The sequence below is a fragment of the Anolis carolinensis genome, chromosome 6 (assembly GCF_035594765.1).
Source record: "Anolis carolinensis isolate JA03-04 chromosome 6, rAnoCar3.1.pri, whole genome shotgun sequence".
NCBI classification, from domain to species: Eukaryota; Metazoa; Chordata; class Lepidosauria; order Squamata; family Dactyloidae; genus Anolis; species Anolis carolinensis.
In genome coordinates, this window is record NC_085846.1 from 40,693,367 (window position 1) to 40,712,399 (window position 19,033).

At 40.7% G+C, this 19,033-nt stretch overlaps 1 protein-coding gene across 1 annotated transcript in view; it reads left to right on the forward strand.

The window, feature by feature from the left end:
- The window catches only part of mrc2 (mannose receptor C type 2), a 73,988-nt gene extending 55,334 nt beyond the window's left edge, over window positions 1–18,654 (forward strand). Inside the window, exons 20-30 of the mRNA XM_062958212.1 lie at window positions 74–207; window positions 663–768; window positions 1,628–1,791; window positions 2,213–2,321; window positions 3,903–4,141; window positions 6,120–6,288; window positions 6,413–6,562; window positions 8,891–9,010; window positions 11,891–12,070; window positions 13,604–13,630; window positions 14,944–18,654. Coding sequence (XP_062814282.1) covers window positions 74–207; window positions 663–768; window positions 1,628–1,791; window positions 2,213–2,321; window positions 3,903–4,141; window positions 6,120–6,288; window positions 6,413–6,562; window positions 8,891–9,010; window positions 11,891–12,070; window positions 13,604–13,630; window positions 14,944–15,164 — 1,619 coding nt within the window. The 3' untranslated portion in view covers window positions 15,165–18,654. The remainder of the gene's footprint in view (window positions 1–73; window positions 208–662; window positions 769–1,627; window positions 1,792–2,212; window positions 2,322–3,902; window positions 4,142–6,119; window positions 6,289–6,412; window positions 6,563–8,890; window positions 9,011–11,890; window positions 12,071–13,603; window positions 13,631–14,943) is intronic.
- The last annotated feature ends 379 nt before the right edge of the window (window positions 18,655–19,033 follow it).

Genomic DNA, 19,033 nt, shown 5'->3' on the forward strand with positions numbered 1-19,033 from the left:
TCCCTTGTATCTTACATTTTGTGTTCAAAGCCAAAACAAATCCACTGACACTTCATTTTCCCTTCTTTTGCAGAGGACTGGGGTGACCAGAAATGTCTCACTGACTTGCCTTACATCTGCAAACGGAGCAATAGAACCACCTTGCCATCCGTGCCCGTACCAACACCAGGCAGCTGTGCTCAGGGTTGGCATGAACTCAGCAATAAGGTACTTGAATCACTGATCCTTGGTCAGCATAACATCCATCGTGGAGGTCAGAGTTTTCTGGGCATGGCCAGTCTTGCTTCACTGGGATGATGGGTGGAAAAACAAGTCCTTCATGTGTCCTAGCTGCTTCAGAAAAAGAAAAGAAAATTCTTCATATTTCCCAGAATAGTTGCAGAGTGAGGAGCTTTCTCTCTGGCCAAGCTAGTTGTTAGCTTATGGGGATAAACAACTGAAAATTGTGTTATGGAGGAGGTGATGTGTCAAGCTAGGTCTCACAAGGACAGGACTCAAAGCCTTGCAAGGGTTAAATGGATGAGAGTCACAGTCTCTCAACTTAACATAAGATTCTTGTGGTTAGCCATGAGGAACGGTGCAACAAAAATGAAGCAATAAATTTTTAAAAAATGGGAAAAGACCCTGCCTTTCATTTTTTTCTTTTTCTCTACGTTATGAAGTGTTTTAGGATTCACAGCCAAGAGCAGGTGATATGGCCAGAGGCAAAGCGCAAGTGTGAGATTCAGGGAGGCATGTTGGCTACTGTCTCCAATCACCTGGAACAAGGTAAGGTTTATCCAGGATTTCTTTTGTTCAAATGCAAATACATATGTATCTCGAGTCTTCAAGAATCATTGGATGTAGATCCGCAATTTCTTGTGACCATGGATTGTTGTGCTTCAAATAGTAAATGGTGGCGGCATGAACACCGACATGCCAAGGCATGTGCAGTCACACTATTGCCATTTAATAGTATAAGGGAGTGGTTCTCAACCTGTGGGTCCCCAGATGTTTTGAATACAACTCCCAGAAATCCCAGCCAGTTTACCGCTGTTAGGGTTTCTGGAAGTTGAAGGCCAAAACATTTGGGGACCCGCAGGTTGAGAACCACTGGTATAAGGTATGATTGTCCACATTTTTGTTTGCATCTGTGATGGATCCTTGAACTTCAGTGGGCCCAATGTACATGTGCAGATAACAACACACAATCTCTGGGAATTAAACAAGTTGGGGTCCAGGTAGGAGTGTTTGCTAAACCAAGGAAATGGGAAAATGCAATTTGTCAGTTCTATTATTGTTCAGTAGCTAGGCATGTGTTTGTTCTCTTACTTGGGGGCCATTCATTTTGGTTCTGGAACAAACCTAGTTATTGATGCTGGAGTTGGGGAAAACTGACTTTATTATGGTCCATGACCAGCACAGAGGGGGCACAAACACCCTGGGATGGGGAAACACAGTTCCCTAGGGAGGCAATCATAAAAGAGATTAGAAAACAGTTTTTAAAAAAAGAAAACAACAGTACTGTTTAAAGACATCTTTAACAAAGCAGTATTATGACTTCTCAGTTCTCCTTATAAGCACAAAGCCCCTATATTTCTCAAATAATGTGTCAAACACTTTCCATTTCTTTGCTTCCTTCCCACAGCTTTCATAACCACTCTTCTCCCAAATATAACTTGTGACCTGTGGATTGGCTTCCATGATGCAAAGAAGGAATTCCAGTGGGTGGAGTCTGAACTGGTCCAATATGTCAACTGGGCTCCTGGTGAGCCATCTGGGTACAAAACATCCACTGCCAGTGACAACCCAGTAAGCCAAACCTTTGTGCTTCCCCCATCCAGGGCTCATTAGTAGACACAGTGAGGCAGCTGCTTCAGGCAGCAAATGCTAAGTGGTTGGAAGCTGCATAATTTTGAATGAGAGTTCTATTGAGAGTTTAAAGGGACCCTATAAAGCATTAGGTCCAGTCCCCTGCAAGAGTACAGGAACTCTGGCTGAAGAATCCCCTGCAGGTAGCTCTCTGGCCTATTTTTGAACACACTAGTCATCCCTCTGGGCAATTGGTTCAGCTACCAAATTGCTCTTCTTGTTAAAACATTCCTTCTAATATGCAGTCAAAACCTATTGTACTATTATTAGACCTGATCCTACCATCTGGGGCAGCAGACAACAAACCTGCAACATTGTGAACACAGATGAGTGCCTTTGATCCTCTTGCTCCTTCTTACAGACTAATTGTGCCATAGTGTGGCATGGCTACCCATCCCTCTTTACTGGTCGCTGGGATGATAGGAACTGTCTGGAGGAGAAACATGGCTTCATCTGCCAGAGGAGCAAAGGTAATGTGGCGTGGAATATGCAAAGAGGGCAATGTTAGCTGCCCTACAGTTCCGTTTGTGCTACTGTTGCTCATACCGCCAGGATTTATCCTAGGACATGTTTAGAAAAAGAAGTCATGGTTGCTTTAACCTTCCCTCTGATGGACTGATTTTTTTAATAAACACAGGTAAGGATTGACAGCTGATGAAAGTGGCTGGTTGGGGAGAGGTTCTAATAAAATACATGTATGGTGATCAGTGAGTTCTGTTAGACATTAGAATTAAACTGGTGCTGCTATTCAAATTGATTCTAAAACAAGGATTGGGAATCTTGTAGCCCTCGAGATGTTGCTGGACTGCAGTTCCTAGTATTCTTCACCACAGCTTTTGCCAATGAAGACTGACAGGTATTACAGGCCAATAACCTGCATTTTATTTTTGCATACTTGGATGCCCTAATTGTTATTGCTGTGGTATAGTTGGTCCTCCATATCCAGGGATTTAACCATCTGACAATAAAAACGGTTCAATTTATATACCTGTTTTATATAGTGATACCTTTACTTACGGGTTTAATTCATTGTGACCAAGCTCTTTACCCTAATTGTCAAATCAAATTTCCCCATTGAAATGCTATTAATTCATTCCAGCCCCCCAAAAACCACACCAAATTTTTGTTATGTGATTTTAAATAGGAAAAATGTACTTTATAAATAACAAATAATGTATAAATAATAATACGCAATAAAAGAGAATGTAAAGAAATAAACTGGATTTATTAAGTGTAGTTTATGTATTTTTCTTCAAGATCAGACTTCACTTAATTTTCTTCATTGACATTTGCCTTTTTTGCCACACTTTCCTCGCTTTCACTTGCAGGGTGTTTCAATAAAAAACCTGTCCAAGGAGGTTTGTTTCTTCCTCCCTTACAAAATGTTTCTAAAATGAGTGAATCCAGTGCCGGGAAGGGAAACTCTCTTCAGATTGGAGGAGGGGGCAGGATTGAAAGGTTATAAGCCAATAACATAAGTTTTTTTTTCCTGCTACGAGTGGGAAATTTCAGTAAAATTCTTCTGCTATGATAAATTAGAACAACAGGTATCTATGTAGCTTGCCTATTTTAATCAGCATAGAAGTTTACTGATGATAGACCCCTGGCCCTTCAGCTCTTCTACAATCTTCCAAAGCCCTGGGATTGCAGAAATAACAGCAAGGACAAGAGCAAGGAGCACTGCTGGCTGCTCCCTTAAAGCCCTGCTTAAGATGGCAGGTGGCATACCCTCGCACCAAATCTCGTTTCTCATGTCCCCTGAGGAGATATTTTATTATAATATATTATATTATATTATATTATTATTATATAATTATTATTCTTAAGCAAAACTCAACCGACCGACGGCTCGTATCTCAAAAAACTCCTACATTTGCTTGCTTGTAAGTCAAGGTTTCACAGTATACTTATATATCACATAAAATGTCTTGGGTAAAAAGTGGTTGCAAGTTGAAAAAGTTTAAGAAGCTGTGCTCTAAAGCAACAATGCAAAGGTGTCTTGATTTTAATTCTAAAGAGCTTTGATCCTCTTTTTCCCACCCTTGCCCTAGATCCTACCCTAAGCCCTTCCCCAGCAACCTTCTCCCCTGCTCCCAATGCCACCCTTTCATATCTCAACTGCACTTACCGCATCCTCAAGAAGCCGCTCAAGTGGCACGATGCTGTGCTTCTCTGTGAGAGCCTCAACGCAAGTCTGGTGAATGTGATGGAGCCATATACCCAGGCCTACCTCACCCAAGCCATCAGCAGTGTGCGTGCCCCGCTCTGGATTGGCCTGTCCAAGGAAGAGGTGAGGCACCTGTGAGGCCGAGGCATGGGGAAGGCTGAGCTGGTCTTGCTATGCTGAAAGGCAAAGCCCCCCGCTTCAGGCAGCACTAAGAAGCAGGGGACAAGTGAAGGCAAGAATTGGGTGTGCAGAAATTGGCATGGCATAAAAGTGATTTTTACAAATGCCAACCTCGCTGGTTTGGGGTTTTTGTTTTGAGCAGTATAATTCTTAAAACTAAAAATATATCACCTGAAGGTGAAATTTATATGTTTTCCGTGGCTGCATCTACACTGTAGAATTAATGCAGTGTGACACTGTCCATGGCCCAGTTCTATTTGGCAGAGAATGCTAAGGACTGTATAAAACTACTCCTATGATTCCATTGTACCGAGCCATAGCAATTAAAGTGGTGTCAAACTGCATTAATTTTACAGTATAGGTTTCACAAGCCGAATGTATACAGGGTCCACCTGGAAGTGAGCCCAAGATTGGCAGCCAATTGACAGGGGAAAAGGAAAGAAAGAAATGTAATTACAGAATCCATTAACAAGAATGCTTAGAAGTAATTTATTTCAAAGTCTTTCCCTAATTCAAAACAGATTCCTTTTCAAATAATAATGCATATTTGGCAGATAAATTTGTATTTTGACATTAAGCTGTGGGAAGTTGTTTAATTTAATTAATCATGGATTCTGATGTGAAGCAGTGATACTTTTTAATTGCTGTGTACATTTGTACACATAACATAGTAATAATTTTTACCTGAAATCCTACATTGGAGCATAGTTCTGCCCACCCAGTTCCACATCTTTTCCTGCTCCTGGCAGATGTCAAGTTCTGCTGTTACTTTCCAGTGGAGGGAGAAAGAAAAAGCATTTAGGTCATCAAGCAGCATCTGGTGGTTGTGATGGGGAGAAATAAGGATATTCTTTCAAACAGAGCACACCTTTTTCCTTCCCCCCAGAAACCTAGGGCATTCATATCTTCATGGTCTAAATTGCTGCCACCACTTCACATCACTAAAAAGCAGCAGAAGTAGCTCGCCCTAGGCCTTGACACCTGCTTACAGTTTTAATGGGAGGATGTGGGGTAGAGAACGAGGGGAAGAGAATAGTATAGATTGTGTGTGTGTCACCAATAAAATGCCAGTCTGTGTTTTGTTTTTTTGCTGGTCTGAACACAATTTTTGGATACAATATTCTTTAAATCCTATTATGGATCTATCTGGTTGTTGTTGTTGTTGTTATGGGTCAAATGACTGGAAAGAAACTAGTTGGAAAGGTGGCTGGAAACTGAATATCCTCCCTATTACTCCCTGTGTTCCCTACCTACCTCTTTTAGATCCAGGAGATGCCTTTTGTTCTAAACAGGAGACACTCCTGTTTTTGAAGAAAGCCTCTTCATTGGCCTTAAACAAGTGGGAAGAATTTCTTCCTTTTTAGCAGCTATCTGGTATGGGGGCGTTTCAGATTAAAAGAAATTAAATGGGAGTATTTCAGGGATGTTGTGGTCTGCAGTTGGATTCTGTGGGGCACAGGCAGACTGCAGTTGGCCTACCTCTGATATACTGTGACCATGTTTTGAACCAAATTGGGTGCAAAATGCCTCCCCCCCCCCATTATTACATGCATCACCCTTCACACTCTGAATATGAACTACTTTTTTCATGTCAGGAGTGACTTGAGAAACTTCTGGTCACTTCTGGGGTGAGAAAATTTGCTGTCTGCAAGGACATTGCTCGGGATACCCAGATGTTTTTGATGCTTTTACCATTGTGGGAGGCATATCTCATGTCCCCGGATGATGCTGGAGCTGATAGAAGGAGCTCATCTGCACTCTCCCTGAGTTGGATTCGAACCAGCAACACAACTTTCAAGTCATCAGTTTTGCTGTCACAAGGGTCACTGCGCCACCGGGGGCTCCTAATATGAACTACTCTTGTATATCTCATTGGCCCGATTATTATGGCAGATCTTTTATTTGCATTGGTTGCTTTTAGGCACGACGGAGCTATGTGTGGTTCACAGAGGAGAGTCTTTCCTACACAAACTGGCAGGATGGAGAACCACAACAACTTATCGGATGCACATACATGGATGTAGATGGGACATGGAGAACGGCCAGCTGTGATTCCAAGCTGCAAGGGGCTATCTGCAAGATGAATGCAGGTGAGGTATATCTGCAGAAACTTCATAGAGACAGGAGAGGAGGTGAAAGAGGGGAGCATTCTCTCCCTTTGAGTTTGAATGAAAAGCTCAGAAATTTTAACTTAACCCATAATTCCTTTTTAAGGTCCTGTTTCTTCTCACAAATGGAGCTACAATGGGAGCTGTCCTAAATCGGTGGAGGATTCTTCCTGGATCCCTTTTCGGAATCATTGCTATGCCTTCCACATGGAAGCTGTGATAGGCCAGAAAGAAGCTATGAAGAGGTGTCAAAAAGGTAAAAATTTCCGAAATACAGTGTTCCCTTACTTACCATGGGGATTATGTTCCAGGACCACCCGCAATAAGTGGAAATCCGTGAAGTAGGGACACTATATTTATTCTGTGTGTGGAGGACCGCAAACCACAGACCACTTATTACAATGCAGTCTGTATTTTATTTTAGCAGTTACAATATACAGTACACTGTCAGAGAAGAAGAATGGAAGCTAAATAACCCTTTTTTATTTTCAACCTTTCCCTACCTTCCCCCCTCTCCCTTTATTTGTCTCTTCCCCCCCCTTCCAAAACCCTTTGCAAAAACTCGCGAAACAGTGAAAACACCGCAATAAATGTGTACATTAATATTAATTGAAAACCCGCGAAACAACGAGGGAACAAAAAGTGAACCGCAAAATAGTGAGGGAACACTGTAGGGCTATTGTGGGCATAAGGTGAACAAGATCTACTCTCCAGAATACGATTCCAACATTTCTGACTTTGAAGATGTCTACTTCAGCTCTATTAATCTTTTCTTTGCCTTTGCTTTGTCTATGCTTTTGCTTTCATTCATTCATTCACTCTTTCATTCATTCATCCATTCTTTCTTTGGTGTAATATGGATTGCTGCCTACGCATTCCTCCACTTAGGTACTTGGACAGCTACTTAGAGAAAACAGAAAAATAGCAAGGCCTTGAGGGCATGATGCATTCTATCATGGAAAATAACTAAATCAGTGGGTAGAAGGCAATATCCGTCCTCGTCCTCCACTCTCCAAACCATTCCAGTGTGCTTCAAAAAAATCTTTAATAACTGCAAAAATTAGACCCTGTGGTCACATATGATCCATAGGCCACACTTTACCCATATTATAGTAAACATAGATTGGCTGGCATCTCATAAGTGACACACTCACTTTTAAGCTAAGCCTACATCTTCATGTGTTTATTTTTGGCCCCTGCAGAGTTTGATGTTCTCTTCCTCCCTCTGCAGTGACCAAAGCTCCAGAGGAAGGAATAGGATTGAAATCCCTGTCCTGCTGGGTGGAGAGAGGGGGTGGGATGGGGGTCGCTGAAATTGCTGTTCTCTATCCCAGCTGCCACAACTGCCCCAGAGGGAGAGAAGAGCAGCCAACTTCTACAGAACTTAATCCACTCCTCCACTTCCAACCTTTTTGCCTTGTCTTTAAAATTGTAAACCTAAGGGCAAAGGACTGTCAAATAACCCTGAGGGGATAACACTTTCAGAAGCAATATGGTAGATTCGATGTTGATAAATGCAGTTAGTTCTGCATAAGGAATTGCTGTGCTGCTGAGCCATGCAGGATTGCATCTGTTGTGTGTGCATATGTATGAGTTTTTTATAAAAAAATAGATTACATGAGTGAGAGAGAAAGCATGTGTATCTGTTTCAGGTCTATAAACATGAATCAGGTTACTTCACTTTAAATGTGAACAAGATGAAATTCTTGACCATCTTGTGCTGTTACATAGCATAGATCCATGTAGTATGTGAGGAATCCATTTCAAGACCCTGCATGCAATATCATCTTTATGTATAATCCAGAATCCTATTTTTCTTCCTTGAAATTACTGTCTTGTGCTTCCAGCCAAAGCATACCGTAGAATTGCACTGGAGAACTTTAACAGATTCCCAGAGAAAGTTTGACCAACATGAGACTATTTTGGACTCCCATTTTCATTTTAATATGTTTCTAGTAACAAGGTTTGAGCTGATTTTGCTTGGTTGCTAAGAGACATGCCCATGAATCAGGAGATTCCTGGTGTGAATTTTTAATCTATGCCATGAACATAGCAAGGCAATCCACTTCCTACAGCTTCAGTCTCCCGGTCTTCAATATATAACACTGACCATAGAATTGTAAACTAGGAAATGCATGTAAAACATTTTGAATACTTGCTGCTCTTCCTGTTTCTACTCTGGAAAAAAACATGGGAATATGTGGAGAGTGCCCAGAGAAATGTTATCTACCAAAGAGCAAGCCAGCTTGTATATTTGACAGTCAGAATTGGGGAAGAACTCTCTTTCTCTCTTGTGATTTTATTGCCTTTGGCCCACCTTTTCCCCTTATCTCACAGTCCTTGCCTGACTCCATCTACCCACTAATCTAGAAGCATGTGGACATATATGTGTATATGATCTGCCCATGTTTTTCTTATGACAAAATGTGCATATGACAAGTACCGGTATATGTTTCTCGATGGTATAATGCAACAGCAGCTAAGAATCACTCAAAGTGAAGTGTAAACTTGTGAGCAAGCTGTGCTCTTCTTGCCTTATTGAACTTTCAGGGTGGTGTATCTCTTTCCTCTCCCATCCCCACAGTTGGAGGCTCAGTGCTGTCTATCCTGGATGAGATAGAGAACGTCTTTATTTGGGAGCACCTCGAATATTCTGGGGGCCAGTCCAAAGGAGCCTGGCTGGGGATGGCCTTTAACCCCAAAGGTATATTAATGTTTTTCTAAATTGATAGGCACATTGTCAACTGTACAACAGAACAAAGAAAGAAGTGCCGAGTGTGATACTGTATGTGTAGATTATCTGTAAACTGAGGAGCAGTAAAATCTACCAAAAATTGACTTTACATGGACACAGGTCAGTTTTATTCTAGCTAAATGAATAATCAATACCATGTATGGTCACTGATGAATGCTTAAAAATAATAAGTTCTTGCTCGGTGAGGCTTCCAATCAATAACCGCATCCTTAAAATTAATAAAGGGGAATGAGAAAACAAGAGTAAATATGCAATTTTTGGATGTATTTAAACATATGAAGGCTTGGGGATAGTGCCAAATCTTAATAAAACACATGGTTTTCATGATGGAGCAAACCATGATTTTGGTAGTAGATGGCTAGAGTAGGTGAGAAGATTCCTGATTCTAGTTATAGAGCAGTAGATGAAAGAGAACAGTTGCAGTTCTTGAGAGGATGAAACCATTCTGTTGAGAGGTCAGAGAAGGACCATGTTTTTCTGACGTTGTAAAGGGAGGAAAATTATGTTGTTACAAGAAATTTGTCAGACGTGCTAGAAAATTCAGGAGATCCTATTCTGTACTTAACCAGTTGACAGCATCTTATTAGTGGTGGTTCTTTGCTGTTTTTATTTTAGTTTCTTGTGGGTGTTTTTTTTTTTTGTGAGGATGGAGTTTTATATAACCAGATTTTGCTACTCTGATCACTGTTAAGTCAAAAAACTTGCACACTGTAAACATAGATGCCTTGAAGGACCAAAAGGCAAGTCGTAAAAACAAAAAAGCTATCTCTGCACTAATCCCTAGGATCTCTGCCTGGGAGACCAGAAAAACAACACACACAGCAGGCTTCCCTTATCAGTAGCCTGCACAAACTCTTGCACAAGATAAAGCTTACAAAGTGAATCATTCTTTCTTTTTTATTGAATGTATATCCTGCTTCCCCTCCCAAATGGGATTCAAGGCAGCTTACAACAATTTGAAAAGATGTGACTAAAACATTAACATACAAGGGTTCAAAAAGAATTATGTGCCACCATTATTTAAAGCATATTTAAAGACAAAAAACTCTCAAAGCATATTTAAAATATAATTTTAATAAAAGACTTTTAAAATGGCATGCTCCAGCTCCATAATTAAAATTTAAAATCCAAATGGTTGATTAAATAAATAAGAATTCACCTACCAGTGGAAAGAGAGCGGAGTGGGGGCCAACTGGATCTTTCGTGGAAGGGAGTTCTACAGTCTAGGAGCACCTGTGGAGAAGATTCCTTCCCAAGTGATCAGTCTCTGTACATTTAAAAATCCAAGCCATATAAGACTTTAAAGATCAGAAGCCGGACTTTGAATTCTGCACAGAAAGAGACCAGGACGCAATGCAGCTGTTTCAACAGGGGAGTCACATAACCCTGTACCCGGCCTGTCAAAAGCCTGGACCTACTGAAGTTTCTGAAAAGTTTCCAGATGCAGCCCCAAATAGACTGTGTTATCTTAGTCCAAACAGGTTGTAACCAAGGCATGTGTCACTATAGTGACTTCCCAAGAGTCCTCTTCATGATATAATACTGGTTTAATTTCTGCTGACACCAGCATATGAATTTTGATGTTGTAGGACTTATCTGTGCCCCCTTGTACAATGTCCCTCCCAGCTGTTGCCTCCACATTGGAATGAGTCCAGCTGTTTTTGTGTGCATTCTGACTGTCCTTGTGAACAGCTTTATTCTAGAGGTGCAGGTTACTGTTTCTTTCCCAGGTACATAAGGGTAGATGGAACATACCCAGGAGCTTTGTTGTTGGACAGTGACCAGTGGGTCTGAGCTGCCCCATGAGTTTCCTGACAGTTATTGCTCACTGGGGGAAGAAGTGATGAAGGAGAAGCATCTTCTCTCTCCCAACAATAGTGTAAATATTGTGTTCCACCAGCATCTTTGCTGGATCTTGGGCTTTAACTCTTTCCTCTTTCCCATTAGACCACTGCTTTGTAGACTGTAGGGTTCCAACCCCAAATGGGGTCCCCTTCGCTCAGTGCTGGGGTCCCAAAATTTGGCAACAGTAGAAGTTTTTGAACTTTACCTGGTAGTTGTTTTAGACATTTACACAAGACTGCTGTGCAGACTTTACAGTGGACTCTGTATTTCATAAAAAGGGATGTCAGCTTTTTAACAAGCCTTGCAAATGCTGATTTATCAATAAATGTTTGGTTTTTATACATACCCTGTTTCCCCTAAAATAAGATATCCTCAGAAAATAAGACCTAGTAGAGGTTTTGCTGAATTGCTAAATATAAGGCCTCCCCCGAAAGTAAGACCTAGCACCGTTTGTGTTTGGAAGCATGCCTGCCGAACAGAACACCAGAGCATATGCAGGTTTGGTAAATGTACGTACCATAGATTGTTGTACATGGAAATAATGGTAGTAACAAGAAATTCTCAATAGGATTCACAGTTTGTCTGGTTCTGCTGGTTTGTGATGACAATTACTGTACAGCAATAAATGTGAATTCTTCATTAAAAAAAATAAGACATCCCCTGAAAATAAGACCTAGCACATCTTTGGGAGCAAAAATTAATATAAGACACTGTCTTATTTTCGGGGAAACACGGTATTTTATATAAGTATAAAATAATGTAAAAATTATCAGGTGGAAGCATTTAAGAAGTCCTGCACTAGACTATGCTGTCATCTCTGCAACTTAATTCCTAGCATACTCTGTGGCAGAGTAGTTTGAGGAAACGGATCTGTGATATATGTTTTGTATAATTTGCTGCATAGGTCTGATACATTTTTCATGCTGAAGCACTTTCTTGCTCATCTTCTCTCACAACTATAGACTATTTCTCTCTTCCCTGCAGGGGGGACACTCGTCTGGCATGACAACATGGCAGTGAATTATTCAAACTGGGGGCAGCATGACACTGGACCAAGCATGCTCAGCCCAAACAGCTGCTACTGGATTCAGAAGAGCAATGGGGTTTGGCATTTGGGCTCCTGCTCCAATGTCACAATGGGGGTCATTTGCAAGACAGCCCGAGGTAAGCAGGGAGCGAAGCAGCAGGACTGGCCATCTCTCTCATGCTCAGGAGTCTGACTTCTGCATGAGATAATAAGTTCAGTGATGAGGTTCATAGGTATTTATTTCTATACTGTTGTGAGTAAAAATGACAAAATATCTAATGTTATCCTCACAACAATCTGTGAGACTAGTTAGGTGGGTAAGAAGGAAGAGACTGGTTAAACGGGCAATAAAGTTACTTAGTAAATGTTGGGTCCCCATGTGGATTTGGTGAGATGGACAGATGACTGACCAGGCTAAATGTAGACATGAATTAAATTATTCGACATTATTTTCATCAGTTGATGGCTGCTATGTTTTAGTCTTACATGAGTCAGGCAAAAGCTTACATTGTGCTAGCAGAGGATTTTGTAGGAATCTGTGCAGCTTTGCAAATTCATGGAATCCTTTATAATTTGGACTGGAAAGAGCTTCCAAGAAGAGAGGATATGGAAAGTGGGATCTGGGTTAGATAAGCCTAATCTTTTGCATTTTCCCTTTTGAAGAGTTCTATACACATGGAAGTGTTGCATATATTCCTAAGATGATTCCATAAAAGGAATGTATTTGTTCTTAATATTAAAGGGGAAAACCAAAGACCGAAGTAATTGCGTAAATGTCATTGGCTTGGATTGTTCCACGACCTAGCAAGTAGACAAGTATGATTAGGGTGGAAAAAGAGATATATGGATAACAATGAAGAAATATCTGATGAGGGCTGTTGAAATCACTGCCACAGTATGTGGACATGCTTGCCAACATAGTTGGCTTTAAAAAGGGATTTTAATAAATGAGGTGAGGGTAATGTGCCATGCTGGTTTATGTCATACTGTGTGTAAGGTGGAGGAAAAAGTCACACTCAAAGTCTGCTAGTGAGCTTTTATAAGCAAGTGATTGGGCACCATGTGAATAGAAAGTTGGACCAGTGAGGCCATTGAGTTGATCCAGTATGGCTATGCTTACAGCAGACTCTTTCAATCTTATGATTGCCTTCCAAGGGTATTTTGCAACTGTAAGACTATATAACTGTAACTTTGTTGCCCTGTCATTGAAAGATTCGCAGACCACATAAAATGATGTGCCAAATTTGGCCCATGGGCCTTCTGTTTAACACATCTGGCTTATAGGAATTCAAGGAATGCAAAAACAAAGCATGGCGGAGCTCAGTATGGAATGTCTTGAAATCGTGTTGTCGAAGGCTTTCATGGCCAGGATCACAGGGTTTTTGTATGTTTTCCGGGCTGTATGGCCATGTTCCAGAAGTATTCTCTCCTGACGTTTCGCCCACATCTATGGCAGGCATTCTCAGAGGTTGCCATAGATGTGGGAGAAATGTCAGGAAAGAATACTTCTGGAACATGGCCATACAGCCCGGAAAACATACAACAACCCTGTCTTAAAATCATTGCCTAATTCTCTGAGCAATAAATCAAACTGTACTGGAGACACATAACTAAGTTGGTTTTTTCTCTCTCCCTGGCTGTGCTTTCTTGGATTTGTTTTATCATGGCAGTGGAAGAAAACCGCCTCTCCAGTTCAGGTATGTATTAACTGGAACATGAACATTTTGCTTCATTGTAGGTCTGCTCCTCCCTAAACTCCAGTACTGAAATTGGATCAGTTTATAGTTTGTTAATCTGGCTGTAAACCCAGGGCTTTGAGTATTCTGCATTATGGATGTGGCAACAAATTAGAAGCAGCAGAGCTTAAGCAGGCAAGCTTCAATTACAGTGGATCACGAAAGATAGTTTACCTCCATCAGATCCTCTATAATTGTGCTTGCAAAAGACCCTGACTCTTGCAGTTCGCTATCCTACTCATTTACCACACTGAGTTGGTGAAGCACCTGAATTATGATCACATAAATCAGACTTACAGTTTGGGAGGATGTAACTACATTGGGTGATTTAGCCACATAAATACCTAAGTGATAGCTGTAAAGATTTTGACTGTAATCAATGATACATAGAGTCTGGTGAAAACGGAAGTATACAAACATGCAATTCCATTGGTAGGATATTCTGTGGGTTATTCCACTCACAGAATCATTTAAACTTGTCAGCTATTAGCATGATTAATCTCTGAATAGAATTTCAGTAAAATTTGCTATGAAGGGACAATGTGCCACAACCCTCTGCTGTCTTTTTTTTCTCACAGTTAGCTTCTTTCTTCACTTGAGGACAGGGACAGGGTACTTCTACCAGTGAGGTTATCTTTTGGTTGCAAAGGCGGTGGTGGTGCGGGAACTGATGGAGTGATATAGTAAACCTATAATATCTATCACATGTAAAGAAATAACATATAAAAACAGCATTCTAAGAAATTAAAATTAAATTCAGATTTCTATATCATGCAGATGCAGTCATAGGTTTGAAACCAAATGGATAAATCTGAGTGCAATATTTGGATGGAGACTGTTCATATTAGCAATATATATTAGGGAGTTGATCCCACTCCCCCCAAAAAACCCCAAATGTTCTCACCTTCTTGCACAATTTGAAACATAGAATTCATTTTGTAAACTTTACATGAGACATTTGTGTAAAATATCTCTGACACAAAATGTGTTCTTAACGTCTCATTCTGTGCCCTCCCAAAAAAGGTGAAATATTAGGTGTGTAAACATTGCTTCCCAGGTAAAGAGGGTTCAAGTGAGATCTCTTCACATCAATGAAAGTTCCTCCTTTTAAAATCCACATGACAAGAATGTTCCTGCTTCAGTTGTCTGCATACAATTCCTTCCTTACGCTAACCAAAAATATAGCTAGTGATGTTATTTGTATGACCTTTCTATGAATTGTACTCTTCCACTAAAGTGGGCCTTTCTTCCTCATCCTTCTTTTTCTTCTGCAGCTTTCTTGGAGAACACAAAGGCCATTGCAGTGGTCATCCTCTCCTCCTTAGCACTGTGTGCATTGATAGCTATTGCCATCTATCTGTACAAACGGCGGTGGAGTTCAGAGCGAGGGACATTTGAAAGTGCTCGCTACAGCCGTACCAACTCCAGCCCTAGTGAATCTGCTGAGAAGAATATCCTAGTGTCTGATATGGAGATGAATGAACAACAGGACTAGTGGTGGAATTGTTGACCATTGGGGTGGGTGGGGAGGGAGAACTGGGAAGGGAGGGATGTGAGTATCTGGCATACATACAATCTCAAAAGTAAGCCCCTGACAAGAGCAGAGAGCAACAGTAGGATTACTGCAGTGGGGTAAGAAGATGGGAGAGCAAGACACTAAGGAGATGTGGAGAAATACAATATTAAAAGGGAGCTTTTTTGGAACCCTAGACAATGTCTATACGATCTCAAAACAAAACCAGGCATGGCTTTGTAAGTCTATCATTCCTGGAGAGGAGGTGGTTTCCTTCTTGTAGAAACATCTCATCAGGCATCCTCTACCCTCTCTGGATATCAGCACAACAGTCTCCACATCTCCTTAGAGACTGAAATCCAAGCGTTTCTCCTGGTTATAATGCCAAAACAAGAAAGGGCCTCCAAAGTTTTCTTGCCTGTTTTGGTAAGAACCTGACTTTGTTGTATTGCATTACTTCTTGGAGCCATGTGGCTAATTAAAAAGTGAAAGGCCCTTGAATTCCTGTTAATGATGCCGCTTCTATTCTCTGATTTTGAGAAATCGCAAGAACAATGTCTTCTCCAACCACAATACTGCTATAACAATCATTCTGCTGTCACATTTTGTTGCTGTAGAGGGTTTTCCTGCAAAAATGTGGCAGTGGCACCACAGACCTTTCACAGTTACAAGGGACCTCTCAGTGAGAGAAACACATAGCTGCTTTGTGCTTGAGGGAGAAAACAGGAATGCTGCTATTCGCTTCTTTTTGAAACAGGTGGCCAACAAAACTCATCTAAGTGAAGGAGCAGTTTTCTAAGAATGAAACACACTAAATTGTTCCCTCAGAACAATGCAATGGGTAGTTCACAAAACGACTAGCGTGAGGTTGTCACTTCCTGCTAGTTATTGACACACACTAGCCAGAAGGGTCAGGGATAACAGCAATCCAAATATTCATAGAAAAGATACAAGCTAGCTCTACTGGAGTAAAGTCTGCATGTGCCAAGAAAGAAATATAGTGATTCAAGCTCTTAGCAAATGCATTGTGCCCAAAACAGGGTTACTGCCCTAGGGGACAAAGACTATGAAAAACAGGAAAGAAATGCATATCTTTTGCACAAAAAAAACCCAACATATTGCATAAAGGCCCTGAGAACATCTGTATATCCAGTGAAAAAATAATGTGCTAACATTTTTTCTTGTTCTAAAAAAAAAGAAAGGCATTTTGTTGTTGCCTTGCTGGATAAGAGGTATAAATAACTTGGGTTTTCTGGTAGCCATCATGTACACTGTATCAAAGTGCATGCTGACAGTTAATCACTTGTGCTGGGTGGGGAGAGATATTTTGTGTCTCGACAGAGTTGATACACAAGGGCCCTACAATCTCTCCCTCCAACACACTTTGTTTTTAATCATTTGAAGAAGTGCAACAGGACGCTTGGTGTTTCTGGAACAGCATGTAATTTTGTTAGGCAATTTGGGTTTTAATCCCAGCTACTCAGAGCTAGTAAGAGACTAAACCTATCGCAGTGTCCTTTTTAGGAAAGAAATGTGGGATGAAGATAACTTTGGGTGGACTGGGGACTCCGCAAGAGGTATTCCCTTTCCCCGTTTGCTTCCAGCGAAATAAGTTGGAATGGTGGCTGTGACAATGAATGGAGGACAGCTATTTTTGCTACTCAAGTAATTATTGGAATTATTGTATGGGGGGGGGGGGGAATCTAGTGATGTTCACTTAAGCTGGATATTAAGTGTTTGTAAAAATGTTTACCATTGTCTCTAAGGAACTGAAAAGTGCCATAAGTGCCCATAATATGAGTTGTTTCACAGACAATCTTAACCTTTTGAATTCTTTTGCTTTCGTAATTGCTGCTTGTTGCTTGTTTGTTTTGTTTTGCTTCAGACAAAGATATGCACAGACATCTTGAATTTGCCCAGTATTTGCTCTGCTCAGGGGATCCTTTCCAGGGTTTAATCTGAATGAGCTTCGAGCCCTGGTCTCTATTCCATACTAGAGTTTTACCATGGAGTATGTGAAGTTATGGTGCCTTTAAGTATTGGTGCTTGCCTCTTACTGATGACGAGCTACAGGCAAAATTCACATTTTACCATGTGATGACATAATCAGTAAGACGTGTACAATAATGTTACATAGCAGTAGGGGTGCAGATGTGTGGGAATTGAAATGAGGGCATTGCCCCCTATAAGTATTTTGTTATCCAATGAAATGCTCCAAAATTTCTAGCATTGCAGCGACTTGAAATGTCAGTTGAGCATCGAGAAAGACAGTATAGGCATTCAAAGAAAAGGGACAGGCAGTTAACAAAGGAATTTAAACATCAGTGTTTTATTATCTATAGTGCTTAAATCTGGGGACTGAAGGGAAATTTAACTAAAGGGGCAGAATTCTTATGAGGGAGAACAGCTACACTTCTGAAGTTAACTATTGACTCTTTTGCTACACCAAAAGATGTCAGAGGGAGGAGGGAGCAGGCTTGTTTTCTGCTGCCCTGGAGACTAGGACTTGGAGCAATGGGTTCAAATCATGGGAAAGGAGATTGTATCTGAACATTAGGAAGAACCTCCTGCCTATAAGAGCTGTTCAGCCGTGGAACCCTGTTTCAGAGTGTGGTGGAGGGTCCCTCTCTGGAGGCTTTTAAACAGGCTAGATGGCCATCTGTCAGGGGTACTTTGAGCTTTTCCTGCATGGCAGGAGGTTGGACTGAATGGGCCTTGTGGTCCCTTCCAATGCTATGATTCTATTATCTGGCAAAACATTTTCATGTACTGTGAAAATAGTACAGCCAAGCAAAATGAACACCACTGTTCACTGGAAGGACTCTTTTCTGAAATCTGTGATTCTTTCCCAATAATGGTGTGCAGCACAGGTGTTCACTCAGCATTTTAACTGGGATGCCTTCGTGGAAGCATATTCTGTCAGGAAAACAAGCAAGCTGACCAACCAAAGTATTTTCAGGAATTAAGTGCAATAGCAAAGCTGAAAGGAGGGAAGGTTGTACAATACCATATTCTCTCCTCTCAGCTTTACATGCTGCTGCTCAAATCTATTTCTCAGTAATAACGACACTACAGTCATCCCACAGCAATTGTTATACTTTTATTTACTTTTTCAGCTTTTCTTTTGGTTTCAAGGTGAATTAAACAGAACTATGACAAATTGCAGTAAATTTCATACATGGAGGTGGAAACAAGCAACATTCGCGCCCCCCCCCCCCCCAAATTGTGAAAATGTTTGTCTGGAATGACTGCAAAATGCTTCTGCTTAAATATTCTATCACTGTTTGGAATAATAATGTGAAAAGGTACTGAGAAAATCTGACAACTTTTAAAAATAGTTTACTTTTGCTTTTGATAAAATAAGTCTTCTTAGAATCTTCAAATAAAGCTTCATTTCCAATCAGTTTTAGCACAAGCAGATTCTTCTTCTTCCACTCTTTTCAGTGGCAATAAAGAGGCAAACATGTTTGAAGATGCCGTTTTGTTTTGCTTTCCTTGCTGTAAGAGAAGCTGGGAAAATTTTGATTGGAGTAATCCAAATACTGGGTATTGACAGCAGTTGTGTCTGGACTAATGGATTACAAAGCAACTGATCTTGCAGTCCTTTCAGTAAGGCTGCATGCAAGAGCATATTACCTTGAAAATTCAATTAATATTTCTTTTTTTACTTTGCCAATGTTTCAACTGATGTGATTACAGCAACCTTGTAGCTTACCAATAATCCATTTGATTGAAGTAAACAACAAAGTATCCCTTGAACCATTGTAGTTAGCTGGATCTACAACTCAAATCTTACAAAATTACAAATATAAGTGGACAGATGACTGAAATTCTCGTGGTACTGGATTTTG